Source organism: Anastrepha ludens, chromosome 5, assembly GCF_028408465.1.
Source record: "Anastrepha ludens isolate Willacy chromosome 5, idAnaLude1.1, whole genome shotgun sequence".
NCBI classification, from domain to species: domain Eukaryota; kingdom Metazoa; phylum Arthropoda; class Insecta; order Diptera; family Tephritidae; genus Anastrepha; species Anastrepha ludens.
In genome coordinates this window covers 88,711,448-88,726,594 of record NC_071501.1, presented here as the reverse complement: position 1 = coordinate 88,726,594, position 15,147 = coordinate 88,711,448, and the positions used below count along the sequence as shown (strand labels likewise).

Here is a 15,147-nt window from a genome sequence, read left to right as displayed (position 1 = left end):
AAATAAATAAACAACATAAATAAGCAAACAAAAAATTTGAAAATACAAACAGCAACTAAAAAAGTGTCTTAGTTCCGGCGAAATTGAGTTTTAAAAACCCAGCGCACGTTTGATGTGAAATGTCATAGGAAATGTCATAGGTACATCAAACTTTTTGTTTTGTTAATCGGATTTCACAAGCAATACATTTATAATGAATTAGAAACAGTAGCCTAATTCATAACAGTGCTAACTTTTCTGCCAAGTTCCGTAGGAGACTGGGGAACGCAACAGGACCTTGTTAAACGACGACATTCCCACCACAGTCGGTTCTTTCTTTGGGACTACTTGAAGTCGAGAATTTTAGACAATCATAGCTTTTAAAGAAAATATTCGGCAGGAATTGCGGAAAGTCTTGGAAAATGCGATATAACGGGCACAAATGTCCATCAACGCTAGCGAAAGCCACTTGGCGGATATCATCTATTCCCGCTTAACAGAAAAAATTTGTAAGGTCCAAAAGAGATTTGCCCCACTCAAAATATTTTTTTGAGTTAGTAAAAAGTTATTAAAAACAAAAATTGGATAATTCATTTTGCGCATAATTTTATATATAATCAAATAGAAGTCCACGCAAGTGGGGAAAGTCACTGATTGCCATTCACTTGGGAGAGGCCAGGACGATTCTTTTGCATATGGTCCCGTTCGAGAGCGAGCTAATGTAAGAAAGCGAAGCAACTCAGGATAGCTGGTTATGCGCTGGGTTTGGGATCAGTCACGTAAAAATCCCTTCCAATGAAAACACAAACAAAGCCTAGGATGTGAACTTCCTATACTGATGACCACCCCTGAATGTTCGGCCCCTTAATGGGACAAGGTGCCTTTGTCCGGCTGGTTGATGTCCTCGCCAAAGTACAGGCTCACATCACTGCCATACAAGACGGTGGACGAGCGTCTCGCAATAATCTGCATCAAAGCGAGATTTTTCGACATCTCGCTCATTTGTGCCCACGCCCCGACGGAAGAAGAGGACGACGCGACCAAAGATTTTTTCTATGAGCGTCTGGAACGTTCCTACGAGCACTGCTACCGCTTTTCTGCTGCTTATTAGAACTACATCAGCAACACAACACAGCTAATACCAGTATTATGGATGTCAACCGTGCGTTGATCCTTCTTATTGGTTCGTTGGCGATTCTCTCAATTTCTTCGATTTGTGATTTCATACGCGCATCCTTTAGTTCTATGATTCGTACATTAGATTCCATAGTAGTGGGCCTAACACTGATCGCCTGGGACCTCTGCTGACACGTTGTACTCCTCAAAGCTTTGTCGTTTCAAAACCTCAGTTTACGTCCGTGAAAAAGCTCCCAATTATTCTGTCGATATAAGTAAGTGCCCCGACTTTTATGGGGATTTCTATTTAGTATACGCTGCCAGACAGCTGTTCTTGAACACAGATGTATATGTGCATCTGCATGTCTATATCTGTCTCGCTTCTTTATACTACATATTACAAATCACCCTTTTGTGAGCAGAACTATCACACCCCAGTGCAGTAATGTGCACGCGTATAATAAACAGCCTATGTTTGGCTCTTGTACCAGCTTCTTTTTTTGTCGCTGCCAACTAAATAATTCTATTGTGAGGGCAGATGCTATTTAAAATAAGCTGTTAATTACGGTTATTTGCCGTAAATGCCAAAACTAAAGAGAATTCGCTGATTAAGCAGTAAATAAATATACATACAAACATACATACATACATCTGTACGTGGAGGCTAGAGAGGCCATGAGCGCATAAAAATAAATATGACAGTTTTTAGCTTTAAATTTTTTCTATTTTCATTTCAATTAACGCCTTCATGCCACACATTTGCTCTAGTGGCTACTTCTCTACAGCTTCGCGACTGAGCAGCAAAATAATTCTGAGCTCATTCCGTTATTGACACTACAACAGAATGGCGGTTCATTTCGCAACGTGTTTACGTGCCCTTCTCCTGATCGTGGCGATTAGCGCAGTGGCGAGCGCTCCACAACAAAAGAAGATAACGCAAAGTCAGCCAGCTGCTGGGCCAGCGGGTGTGGCGCGAGTGCAAGGTGAGTGGTGGAATTCAATTTAAAGCGTATAAAATTTAATGAATTTGAAATAATAGAATTTGCCTGCTTCAGATCCGAAATGCCTACAGCCTAAGGAACCTGGTCCTTGTCGCATGAATCTGGACCGTTTTTACTACAACGCGCAAACGAACGCCTGCGAACCATTCAAATTTGGCGGCTGTCGTGGCAATGATAACAAATTTGGCTTTTTGAAGACCTGTGAAGATGCCTGCTTGGTGCCAAAGTCAACGGGGCAGAATGCAGCCAGTCCGAACTCTAAAGCACCGGCAGCGGCAGTAAACCCTAAGACGGCCGCCATCGCACCGATTTCGTTACCGACAAAGGCACCAATAGCAGCACCAGTGCGACCACAGGTAGTGAAGCCAAACAAGTGAAGCAAATGGAAAGATGAATCTGAATATTTTTCGTATGCTTAGTATAATTTTTTAACTATTAGATTTTTTTATACCAAAATTGTAAACGAAAATGCAAACATATCTATTTAACCACTACAAAGTGGTCTCACTTTTATTGAAAGAAAAAAAAATTGGAAGTGCTATTTCACAAAAACGAACTTACATGAGTTATCGATCCTTCGCCTAAAACTTAGTAGGAAGCACCTAAGAGTACTGATGGGTGTAATCACAGGAAACAACGCCTTTTTATCAGCATAGGGCTACCATGGGAATCATTGGCATCAGAATATGCCTATCCTGTCGTGAGATCATTTTCTCTGTAGCTGCCCGGCGTTTTCTAGAATCAGAATAAGGCCGTTGGGGTGCGATGTACTGAGTGCGGATTAAGTTCATATTCTTTCTCTTCCGGATATTTTAAGATTCTTCAATAAATCCAAAAGATTTGCGGACGAGTGACCTCAACCCAATTTCCCCGTTTTACTATCCATATTGGTTTTATCCTGTCTCTCTCTTCCTTCCACTGTAATCTATCTAAAGGAAAAAAATTGGAAGACTGCGTCAATAAAATTCTCATTTTACAACTAAGTCACTATAAGACATTTTTTTAGAGGTTTGGTTTGACAATTCCCACTCACTCACTTTAGTCTGTTGTTTTTCCCCTCTGGTGTATTCTAGTGGGCAGGCTCGCTCTCGCTCGCAGTGCGGTAATAAGTTGAATATCTTATGTTAGTGGTCAAACATGGGCGATGGCCTCAATAAAATCCTAACTGGCATTTCGAGCTTTCCAGGCTGGTGAACTATGCAATCTCGCCTACAAAAGCCATTGCAACATTGCAAAGAGTGGGAACGGAACTTTAAGACAAGTAAGAAAGAAAGCAGTTCATTCATGTCGGCGAGGGCAGGGCGAGAAGAGGAGTATATTCCGAACATCCTTTAGTTTTCGGCTTCCCTACTACTGAGTTGTCTTTCATGATGATATCTACATTTCCGCTGATAGCCAGGCGGCGATAAAATCCCTCACAGAGTATTTAATCTAAAGGTAATATGGGTTTCTGGTCATTGCGACATTGGTGGTAACTGCAGGGCCGATGAACTTAACTATACTTGACACCAAGTTTAGCATTTAGTACACAGACATTGAGATAGACCTACCCTCACAAACTTGTACGCTACTTAGTTTTGAGGAAATTGTAAGAGCAACGAATGAAAGATGGCATAATGAAACCATCTGCGTAATCGACCGATAATTGCGGCCAACTCTAAATGCTAAACGCACAGAATCTCTGCTAAGACAAAATAAGTACCACCTTAGCACACTGATTTCTGTTACAACGCGGCACTGCCTAAAAGGCAGACACGGCCAGAGCTTGAGCTGTCTAGATGATGAAGACGAGGTTCTTCAAACTCTGGCCGTGTCTGCCTTTTAGGCAGTGCCGGTGCCATTATCTTCCTCTATGCAGACGTAGGTTTACCATTTTAAGTGGACAATATGTTAATGGAAGAAATTGGAAGATTTCAGTACTGCGGAAATCAGGGAACTCCTAAAGTTCTTGATAAGTACACACTGCTTTTAGGAGGGGGAAAGGAAAAGTTCAAAATGTGGCATCATAATGGGTCATTAGACAGGTATAACCTCACCCAACCGATTTTAGTGGAAGTTTATTAAAAGAAACATAAACAATTTTTTGATTTTGTTCAATTTTGTTAGCCCCTCATTCAGGCATTTTTAATGCTAAAGTTACACCACGCAAAGGAAGTTCCGTTGTTGAAAATGTCGATAAAATGATAGAAATAATCGCAGTTGAGCGGGAAGTTAGTAGTCGGAGCTTCGCTCAGAGCCACAATTTTTTTTCTCTTTGTTCACTCCTGTTGGGGGCATAGGGCCTCGACAAGACTCTTCCATCGTACACGGTTCTGTGCTGTTATTTGTGCCGTCCCATGAGATGTCGGCATCTGCTAGCTCGGGCAAAATCGACCTTCTCCCAGTGTTTTTTGGTCGTCCGCGATCTCTGCTCCCTTGCGGGTTCCAGTCCAGTCCAATCAGTTGGCTCATGACGTCATCAAGAACGATGGCGAAGAGAAGAGGCGACAGCGGACAACTTTGCCTTACGCCTGCGTTGGTGGTGAATGGATCGCTGATTCGCCTTTGTGAAGCACTGCCAATTCGGAGTTCTCGTAGAGGGCTTTGATGAGCAAGATTATCTTGGCCGGAACTCCCTTTCTACTCAGCACCAAATTGGACCATAAGCCATTTGCGCAAAGCTGAATTCAAAAAGAAGCTCTACGCTCGGGTACCACACCAATCAACACCACAAAACATCGAGCTTCCAGCTGCGAAGCCCTGGGCAAACTGAATGAAATCGGTCCATTTATTAAACGGACGGTGACTGGGGATAAGAAATGCGTGAAATACGACAATACTCTGTGAAAACGATCGTAGTCAAAGCGTGATGAAGCATCTCAAACGGAAGCCATGCCATGTCTGACGGTAAGGAAGGAAGGACCGTATGGCCAAACAGGAAATTCAGTTCTCTACTGTCAACAACTGGAACGTTTGAAACTAGCAATTAACCGGAAACGGCCGGAATTGGTCAATAAAAGACTTGTTGTGTCCCATCAGGACAACGCAATACCACACAAACGACTCGCAAAAAACTCCGGGAGCTTGGCTGCTCAGTTTTAATGCATTCGCCATACAGTTCAGATCTGGCACCAAGCGTTTGCAACTTTTTCTCTCATTGCAAAACTTCCTCAGTGATAAGAAATTAGTATCAAGAGAAGATTAAGAAAACCGATTACTAGATTTTTCCGCCAATAAGGACCAAAGACTTCTATGAAAGAGGCATTCTGAAGCTACCTTTAAAATGGCAACAAATTGTGTAATAAAACTATGCATATTTGACCCAAATCGGACTATCCGAAACATCTTAAATAAAGGATTTCTTTTTCCCCAAACAATAGGTAACCGCTTAGCGGCCACTTAACAAAGTAACTTTCTTTTCGAAGTCTTGAGTCTTGGTCTATTTTTAATGTTCATCAACTTTATTCATCAAACTTTTTCGATGTATTCAAAGTATAATAACTTGCGGTTGTGGCCTAAAAAGCAGATCAGAAATGAGAATTTATGTGCTGCAATATTTAATTACCGAGAAAATCGCAATTAGCAGGCTCACAAAAAAAAAATAAAAAAACCAGAAAATAGGAAAATCCCATTAACCGCACTTATCATGTCGCTTTGGCTCAGACGTTAGCGTCTCAAAATTAGCATATTGTTTATTTGTTGTTTTTGCCAATCACCATTTGCCATTTGCCATTTACTATTTGCTATTATTATTCACCTTAAAATATGCACGATAAAAGTGCAACTTGAAGGCTGCTGCTCTAGCATACAAAAACGACAAATCAGACTTATCACACCCGCACGCTTTTGCCTAACGCAGACGATCATTGACATTGATAAGTGTTGAAGTCGGGCCTGAATAAAACGCAAACGTTGTCATTAAGCCGGCTAGGTTTATACGGCTGCTAGCTTCCGAGACGCAGAGCTTCCTAGGTAATTTGCTTATTGATGTTTACTTTATGAGCCTGCAAATTAGCCGGTGGTGGAGCTGGCTAAGCTACATTTTTCCCAGCCGCGCTCTGTTTTGGTCACACCTGCGCGCCAAGCGCTTATGCAAGAGAATACCCACAGCAACTACTAATGAGCTTGCGCGCTTTACTTCACGTCATTCATCGCACAAGCTAAGGGTATGTTCGGACGTGAGTATCTGCGTAATTGCTACGCATTTACATATCGCAAATTAAATTAAAATTAAATCGTAAAAAAATGATGAAGAAACAGAGGCGAAAAGTGGACGCGTACAAATCACGTTTATTTACGAATCGGAAGTGTAAAGGCGGAGGTGGCAGCAGCAGCGATCGCCAGATTACTCATCGAGGAACTACTTAAATCGCTTTGAAGGCGACCAGAGGTATCATTGCGCCATTAGAACTTCAAGCGTGAACAGCAGCGCTTCAAGAAGCAAATATTTGTATTAATATAATAAAAAACAACAGAAGAAGCAACCCATACAGGATGAAATTTGTGATCTCTTTGTGCTTTGTGACTTGCCTGATCGCTTCACTGGATGCCGCTGCAGTAGAGCCCTCTACAGTGCAACCCAAAGCAGCTGATGAGAACGCATCGACCACAACAGCGGCACCAACAGCGGCCTCAGATGTGATTGAAGGTAGGTAATTGTGTTTTTTTTTCTAACAAACACCTGGAACGTGCATAAAATTATTTACCTAAAAATATTACTTAAAAATATTCGCAGAATGCCACCAGCCCAAGGAGACCGGCCGTTGTTTCGCGCTCTTCTATCGCTATGCCTATAATGTGGAGAGCCGTCAATGCGAGGAGTTCATTTATGGAGGCTGCAATGGCAACCAGAATAATTTCGAAAGCAAGGAGGCGTGTGAGAAGAAGTGTTTGGGAAAATCGGAAGACGGCGCCAAGGAGGAGGCGAGCACTACCCCAGCTAAGGCCAGCGATGAGGATAAGCCGGTAATTCCAGCTGTTGGTGCAGTGCCTGCTGTTGTAGTTTAAACTCGCTGTTCGTGAGCAACAATGGAAGCGTTTTAAGATGTTGAAGATTCTAGTATTATACTCGTACTTTTATGAATTTAAAATTTGTTAACTATTGAATTTGATGTGGCGTGTGAATTTCGCCTAATCATTATTCGTGATATTCGTGTGGTTTTTCTAATAACTTGAGGGAATAAAAAAATAAGATATTTAGAATAAAGTGTCTAATTAATTTGAATAGAAATAAATTAATTACAAGCAATGCAAGATAACTTAATATTCGTCTTACAGGGTCCGGCACTCGAAATGTAACCAATTAGAAAGACCATAAATTTAGTTTGGAAAACTACTATTATGCAATTCAGAGTAAAAAATTTGTGAAAATAATAGACAATTATGAAACAATTTACTTTTGCTCGATATAACCACCTTTTGCCTTGACTATGGCCTTGAGACGGTCCAGAAACGAATCGCCAGCTGCCCGAATGTGACTTGCAGGTATTTTGGTCCACTCGTGGGCAATAGCTTTTGCCAGCGCCTCGAGATTGGTGAATCTTTTAGTTCGGACCTTGCTCTCCAAAATAACCCAAAGAGAATAATCCATCGGATTCACGTTCGGTGAATTTGAGAGCCATTGTGTGGATGTTATGAAGCTCGGAACGTTGTTTTTTAACCTTTCGTGGTACACTCGAGCTTTGTGAGACGGTGCCGAGTCCTGCTGAAACCGTCATGGTCTGCCACTGGAATGTTTGTCTGCCCACGGCTTTAAAGCAACCTCCAGAATACTTTCCGGATAATATTTCGCATTTACCTTGACGTCAGACTCGATGAAAATGATTGGAGAGCGCCCATCTGTGGTTACAGCGGCCCAAACCATTACCTGTGGCGGGTGCTGCCTCCTGGTGGCCAATCGATGACTCAAATTCTCGTATGAAGGGTCGGTCAAACAAATCCTATCGTTTTGGGAGTTTACGATTGTTCAATTTGAAAGATTTTCTCGTCTTTTGCTCACTCAAGTCTGACTTGTTGCTGCTTTGGTGTGAGATCATGCGTCTTGGTCTTTTTTCGCGTTTACTCCCGGCAAAATGCCTCCGCGTGCTTGTAAACAATACTCTTGACTGTCATTTAGCCAATCAACAGACAGCTGGTGGCCTTACATCAGCTGCGCAAGCGGTCTGAATTTGGTTACACTTCGAGTGTCGGACCCTGTATACCTTTGAGTGCGCCCAAAATCGCACGTAGAATCAATTTTTTGATGTGTAGTGGCAAAATGTCTTTTTACGAACTGAAAAGTTACATCTGAGTGATCCTGATAAGTAAAAAAAATATATTCGCTTTATGAATTACCCCAGACGAACCTGGGATTCTTCTGGGTTATATTTCACAGCCAATAAAGGAAATAACTTGATGGACACTTATGATAGCATTCTTTCCACCGTATTAAGGGCCATCCACTCTTTACGATAGGGGCTTAATAAGTATAAGTGTTAGAAATGAAGACACCATTTAAAAAGAAAATGTTTTTATTTTTCAACATAGTTCCCTTTTAGAGAGATACACTCCTACCACCGCTCCGGACATTTTTTAACCCTTCCCGCGAGCTATTTCTTCATGTTAGGTAACAAGAAAAAGTCGCAGAGTGCTAGATCGGGTGAATACGTGGGGTGCGGCAGCAATTCATAACGCAATTCATGCAGTTTGGCGGGACAACTCCGGATGAATGTGCATTATCGTTGTGAAACATCATCATCTTCTTATTCGCCAAATGCGACCGTATCTCCTTCAATTTGTTTGTGAAAACGGTTCAATAACACACTGTAATATTGTCCGGTGATCGTTCTTTCTTTTTCTAAAAAAGCCATTAGATGCCGATCGCATCCCAAAAAATCATCGCCATGACTGTTCTGGTCGATGAGACCGTATTCGCCTTTTTCAATGCCAAAATTCCTTCGGATCTCGCTTAAATTGCTCCAAGCACTGCTTCGAAGTTGGCAGCCGCATCCACTTGTTGTTGCTTGTGAGCAAACGTGGCACCCATCGCGCCCTCAATTTTTTCATCGCCAAGTTATCTTGTAAAATATTAATTGCCGTTCCGGTCGGCATACCGATGGCTTTTTGAATGATTCCCCCAGTAACCAAGTCTGCGGGGCGTCGTAGTCGCTCCTCATCAAAAAGGGTTGTTCGCTCACGTCATTTAAATTGTTGAACCAATTTCCAATTTCCAACTGATCGACATGGTCAAACCATACTCCTTCACGACAACGCCAGTCTCCATGTTGCACAAGTCGGCAAAGCCGCACACCAAGAGCTCGAATGGAAGGCCTGTCAGTATCCGCCTTATACTCCGGCACTAACCGATTCCCATCTTTTCCGCTCCCTGTCAAAGCATAATAAGGGCGTTACCTTCGATAACAAAGAGGTCCTTAAAAACTGGCTTAGCAACTTCTTTGACACCAGGCCAGTCGATTTGTGACGGAACGGCATCAACAAATTGGTCGAGAGGTGGGAAGAGGTTGTAAACAGCAACGGCGTATATAAAGGGCGGTTAAGGGCCGATTTTTAATGTAAACCACTCCTAAACGTCAAATTTTGTTCTGCATTTCATTTGACATTTTTCAATTTCAGACTAACTCAATTTGAACCATGGAAAGATAAGCATAAGAATTGAGCAACGCGTTAAAGTTATTCAGGCTTATTATGAAAACGGGCGTTCAAATCAAAATACATATCGCGCACTTCGTGATTCGTGATGAGGCACATTTTCACCTCAGTGGATTCGTCAATAAGCAGAATTGCCGCATTTGGTTACCCAAATAATGATAATCCAAGAGTGGTTGGCGAAAAACCAATGCACCCACAAAGAGTGACTGTTTGGTGCGGTTTATGGACCGGCGGCATCATTGAGCCGTATTTTTTCCAAAATGAGGTCGGTCAGGCAGTTACTGTGAATAGTGTTCGCTATCGTGAGATCATAACGAACTTTTTATGGCCCGAATTGGAAGATATGGATGTGGACGATATGTAGCTTCAACAGGACGGTGCCACTTGTCACACAGCTAACGAAACAAAGGCTCTTTTGCGCGAAAAATTTGATGGCCGAATAATCTCACGTCACGGCGATGTCAATTGGCCGACAAGATCATGTGATTTGACACCGTTGGACTTCTTTATTTGGAGTTATTTGAATGAAAAGGTGTACGTCGATAAGCCAGCAACAATTGAAGAGCTAAAGGATGAGACAATTCGGCACATTAAGGGCATAGAACCTCAATTATGCCTCAGCGTCATCGAAAATTTGGACCATCGGATGGAAGTGTGCCGCCGAGGGCGCGGTGGCCATTTGACCGATATTTTATTCCATGCGTGATTGAGCTATACTAATATTATCATAATAAAGAGAAATGACAATAATTTCCTAAAAAAAAAATGTATTTTATTCAAAATCAGCACCGGCTCTTGAAACTTAACCACCCTTTATAATTGAATAACTTATTGATACAATTATTGTTTTTTGTTTAATAAATAATAGTCTTTGGTAAAAACGCTATGCACTTATTCCCCAACCCAATACAAGTCTACTTCTACTGGCTTCGAATGTCATTGAGTTTGCTTCAATATCTTTTCTTTCGTCGAGATAGCGCATTCCCAATATTCACAAAGAATCACTTTAGATATTACAACTGTCCGCGCGAGTCTACCGGATCCAGAAAAAAAAGTAGCCTCTCTGCAAAAAATGTTCTATCATTCGTTCTATTATCGTCCATTTCAGACTCTTAGTGTAAAAGAGACAAAAACAAAAAACGGACCAGAAAATAAACCAGCATCAGTAGACGTTTTGATAACAAGCGAGAGCAACCAGAGAGTTAAGGGAAATAACTTTATTTTAAAATCACAGACAGACTCTTCAATTTTATTTATATCCATATAGAAATCACATCACCTCAATATGTAAATTGCAAAATAGCTTCATATGACATTTTGCCGCACACAAAATATCCTTTTATTCCACGCATTTTTGCCTGCAAGCCTGTTCTGATACGAAACGATTGTCATTGCCACCACAGCCGCCATAAACGAACTCCAAGCACTTATTGGCGCTAGCATCGAAGGTCCAGGAGGGCACAAAAGCTGCACACTGGATGATGCCCATGCCATTGGCCGAATGCTCTTGACCGCAAACGGCTATTGCGAAAAATATGAAAAGAATAAATTACAGTGGGCCACTTAGTCTTTAGTTCTCTCAAACTTACCATCCTTTAAGGCGAATGAGCAGCCGATAAGCGCGAAAACAGCCAAAATTACAGCGAAGAATTTCATTTTTTAACAAATTACCAAAAATACTTAGTTTGATAATAAATTTTTTTGCAAGTTGCTTGCTTCAACCTTTGACGAACACTAAATTTATTTCGGCAACCCAAGCCTCTGGAAGTGCTCAATCTAACTTTGTATTTAAGTTAATACGTAATCTTTTGTTTATTCTTAGAACTGTAAGGGGATATTTAGTACCTTTATAAATATGTAGTAGGCACAAATGCATTGAGTAAACTGATGTGAAAAGTATGCAGCGATTATTCGAAATAAATATTTGTGTTTGTGTAGTCGCTTATAAAGGTGAGCCAGTTTTGTGTGGAAAAATCTCAAAATTAAACTTAATGCAGAGGTGTTTTTTTTAATTTTATAAAAATAAGAAATTATAAAACTGTAGTACCATTGACGTCAGCCTGGAGATCCAGCGGAGAATAACTCATGCCAACAAGTGTTACTTTGGACTCAGTAGGCGATTGGGAATTAGAGCTTTCCCTCGCAGAACGAAACTGACACTCTACAGAATACTCATTATACCTGTCCTGCTATAGGGAGCAGAAGCATGGAGAAAGTTTTGAGAGCTTTCGAGAGCAAAATCCTCCGTAAGATTTTTGTTCCCCTCACACGTTGGTGAAAAGTATCGTGTACGGTGGAACAGCGAGCTGTATGAGCTATATAGGGACATGGACATAGTTCAGAGTGTAGAAATACAGCGGATACGCTGACTTGGCCATGCCCCCCGTATGAAGAAAAACACTCTAGTAAAGCGAATCGCCGTAGCCGAATGGGTTGGTGCGTGACTACCATTCGGAATTCACAGAGAGAACGTCGGTTCGAATCTCGGTGAAAACACCAAAATTAAGAAAAACATTTTTTAATAGCGGTCGCCCCTCGGCAGGCAATGGCAAACCTCCGAGAGTATTTCTGCTATGAAAAAGCTCCTCATAAAAATATCTGCCGTTAGGAGTCGGCTTGAAACTGTAGGTCCCTCCATTTGTGGAACAATAACAAGACGCATACCACAAATAGGAGGAGGAGCTCGGCCAAACACCCAAAAAAAAGGGTGTACGCGCCAATTATATATATATATACAATATATATAAAGCGAATCGATGGCACGATATCTCAAACCGGAAAACGAGGAAGGGAAAGGCCACATCTCATAGGCTCAGGCTTTCTAACTGGCAACAGCAAGCGCAGCACAGAAACAGCTGGCGTGCCATGATGGATTCGGCGAAAATCGACATACGGTTGTCGCGGCATATAAGTAAGTAAGTAGAACCCAGGAGTTCTATAATTTTTACAATATGTAAAACACAAAGATTTTCCTCAACAAACCTTTAACACTGCACCACACTTTATTATGTCGATAAGCAGATTTTCCTGCACTAAAAATTTGTTAACTCTCAGATTGCTAAGTGCGAAAGTTAGTTGGTGCGACTTTGAAAGTATTTTAATAGGTTTTTATTCCTCCTCTGCGTTAGAAAGATTAGATGGAGAAGAACTTGGCTTCGCTTGGTGTGTCTAACTGGTTCCGATTAGTACGAGCAAAAACGACTGGCTTTGTTAAGCTCCGCCAAAATCTTGTAAGCGGTTATCGCGCCAATTAAGAAGAACAAGGTTTTAATTGAGCTCTACTGAAATGAAATTATATCGGTCGAAACTTTTGAACTTTTTTTAAACAAATTTCGGGTTTTCCTTCCACCTTATCGAAGCGTTTTTTTCAAACCTAAAATAAAAAGTTAAATTTTTTTCTAATAGCGGTCGCCCCTCGGCAATAAATGGCAAACCTCCGAGTGTATTTCTGCCATGATAAATCTCCTCATAAAAAATATCTGCCGTTCAGAGTCGATTTAAAACTGTGGTCTCACCCTTTAAGAAATAACATCAAGACGCACGCCACAGGAAGAGCTCGCCCAAACACGCTGTGTACGCGCCAATTATATATACAGGGTTGCCCATATTCGACGGACCCATCTGGCAACCTTGTATCTTTTGATAGAGACGTCAGATCGCTTAATGACATACCGCGTTGGAAGCGTCAGTCCAAGCAGATTTTTACCATGGAGCAGTACACGCCACGCGAGTGCTCCCAAATTGTTGAAATTTACATTCAACAAAAGAAGTCAATTGTGAAAAGAAGAAGAAAAGAAGAAAATGGTGACGCCAATTATTCGTCGAAAGCGTATGAGGCAGTTCTGGTTACAATAAGACGGCGCTCCACCACACACAGCTCGCACCACAATCGATTTTTTGAAGAAATTGTTTCCTCGTCGTTTGATGTCGAAAAATGGCGCTGTTGACAGGCCACCGCGATCGCCCTATTTAACGCCACCTGACTTGTTCTTGTGGGGATATTTAAAATCAAAGGCTTATATTAATAAGCCAAAGACCATAGAAGAGCTCAAGAACAATATCCGTGAGGAAATAGCCGCTATTCCAGCCGAAATGTTAGCTAAAACTATGGAAGATGCTGCAAAACGGGCGCAATACGCCGTACAGGCTCAAGGCGGCCATTTGAGGGATATTATATTCAAAAAGTGATGCCAACAAATCTACTTGAACCAAATGAAATGATTATTATCGTCAACATCAATAAAATTGTGTGTTTCTTTGATTAAAAAAAACACATGGGTCCGTCGAATATGGGCAACACTGTATATATTGAAAAAATATTTTTTTTGATCATCAGATTTTGATATTCCGTGTAAACTTACTTCTCTAGTCCGGATCTGAGATTTATTTATTTACTTTCTTACTTTTTGTAAAATGATGGTAGGTACAATTCGGATTTCCTTAATATTTTTTATAATGCCAGAATAAGTCTTTAAGCACTCTGAGCTTGATGCTCAGAAATTTATCATTACACACTTTTACTTCTACATTTATTTAACCTTTTCATAGAGAATAGTCACAGTTTAACAAATGAAGCAATTTCAGAAAAAAGTGCCACACTAATGTTAATACATATTCATGTATGTACGTATGTATTTGCAAAGTTATAATTATAAGTAAGGTAAATAAAACGAAGATTTTGAATTATTGATAAATCGCTTATTGTTGTTTTCTTTCATATTAGCAAAACTTATTAGCACATACTGAACACACACACGCACAAATGCACACGAACAAATAGTTATGTACTGTTCGTACATTAATTCGCAGTGGTATAAGTAAAGAAGAACTTACGGGGAGCAGAACTTTGGCGCTCATGTCCCACTCACAACATTCAAAGATGCTGAGAAATGTTGTGTCTACAAAATTCTTCAAATCTCCAAATGAATATCGGCTTAGTCGGGCAGGTTGTGTAATACCCCTCCGAGTGAATTTCAATGTTATAAATATTATATTAAATTTCAATATTACAGAAAATTTCGTTGACATTCACTCGTGCAATATTTCAATATTTTTCACATAAAATGAATCCAAACATATTATAGCCCGCTTTAGCTGATTTTGAACACGAAGCCTCGAATTCATACATCAACTGCGATAATCTACCTCTGTCGAGGAAATGCACCTGAAAGTGCTTACTGTTCAAACAATGGAATACTCACATGCGGCATTGCAGAGTTTGCTCTCACATTTTCTTACATAAATGAACTAGACAAAACCCCTCCTTAACAAATTTTTGGGCCCGCCAGTGGCCGCAAAAGTTTTGCAAACGGAGATGGGCTGCTGATTTATAAATTTGCCGATAATGCGAGAAATAAGCCAACAATTCAGTGAAGCGGCGCAAATGTGACTTAAAATCATTGGGAAAAACCTGTTAAAGGCTTCA

General features: G+C 40.9%; 3 protein-coding genes across 3 annotated transcripts; 2 read left to right on the top strand and 1 right to left on the bottom strand.

Annotated features, from left to right (window-relative positions):
* Nucleotides 1-1,845: 1,845 nt before the first annotated feature.
* On the top strand, nt 1,846-2,607 carry LOC128863778 (putative Kunitz-type serine protease inhibitor). The gene is made up of 2 exons (XM_054103115.1): nt 1,846-2,078; nt 2,151-2,607. Exons 1-2 carry the CDS (start codon nt 1,940-1,942, stop codon nt 2,471-2,473), a joined length of 462 nt encoding a protein of 153 aa, XP_053959090.1. The 5' UTR covers nt 1,846-1,939; the 3' UTR covers nt 2,474-2,607.
* A 3,841-nt stretch (nt 2,608-6,448) lies between these two features.
* Nucleotides 6,449-7,224, top strand: LOC128863779 (putative Kunitz-type serine protease inhibitor). Its single transcript, XM_054103117.1, has 2 exons — nt 6,449-6,723; nt 6,811-7,224. The coding sequence occupies exons 1-2, from the start codon at nt 6,570-6,572 to the stop codon at nt 7,080-7,082; spliced, it is 426 nt and encodes a 141-aa protein (XP_053959092.1). The 5' UTR covers nt 6,449-6,569; the 3' UTR covers nt 7,083-7,224.
* Nucleotides 7,225-10,924: 3,700 nt separating this feature from the next.
* Nucleotides 10,925-11,525, bottom strand: LOC128863781 (kunitz-like toxin PcKuz3). The gene is made up of 2 exons (XM_054103119.1): nt 11,312-11,525; nt 10,925-11,243 (listed from the first exon to the last, which is right to left on the bottom strand). Exons 1-2 carry the CDS (start codon nt 11,376-11,378, stop codon nt 11,062-11,064), a joined length of 249 nt encoding a protein of 82 aa, XP_053959094.1. The 5' UTR covers nt 11,379-11,525; the 3' UTR covers nt 10,925-11,061.
* Between the last annotated feature and the right edge of the window lie 3,622 nt (nt 11,526-15,147).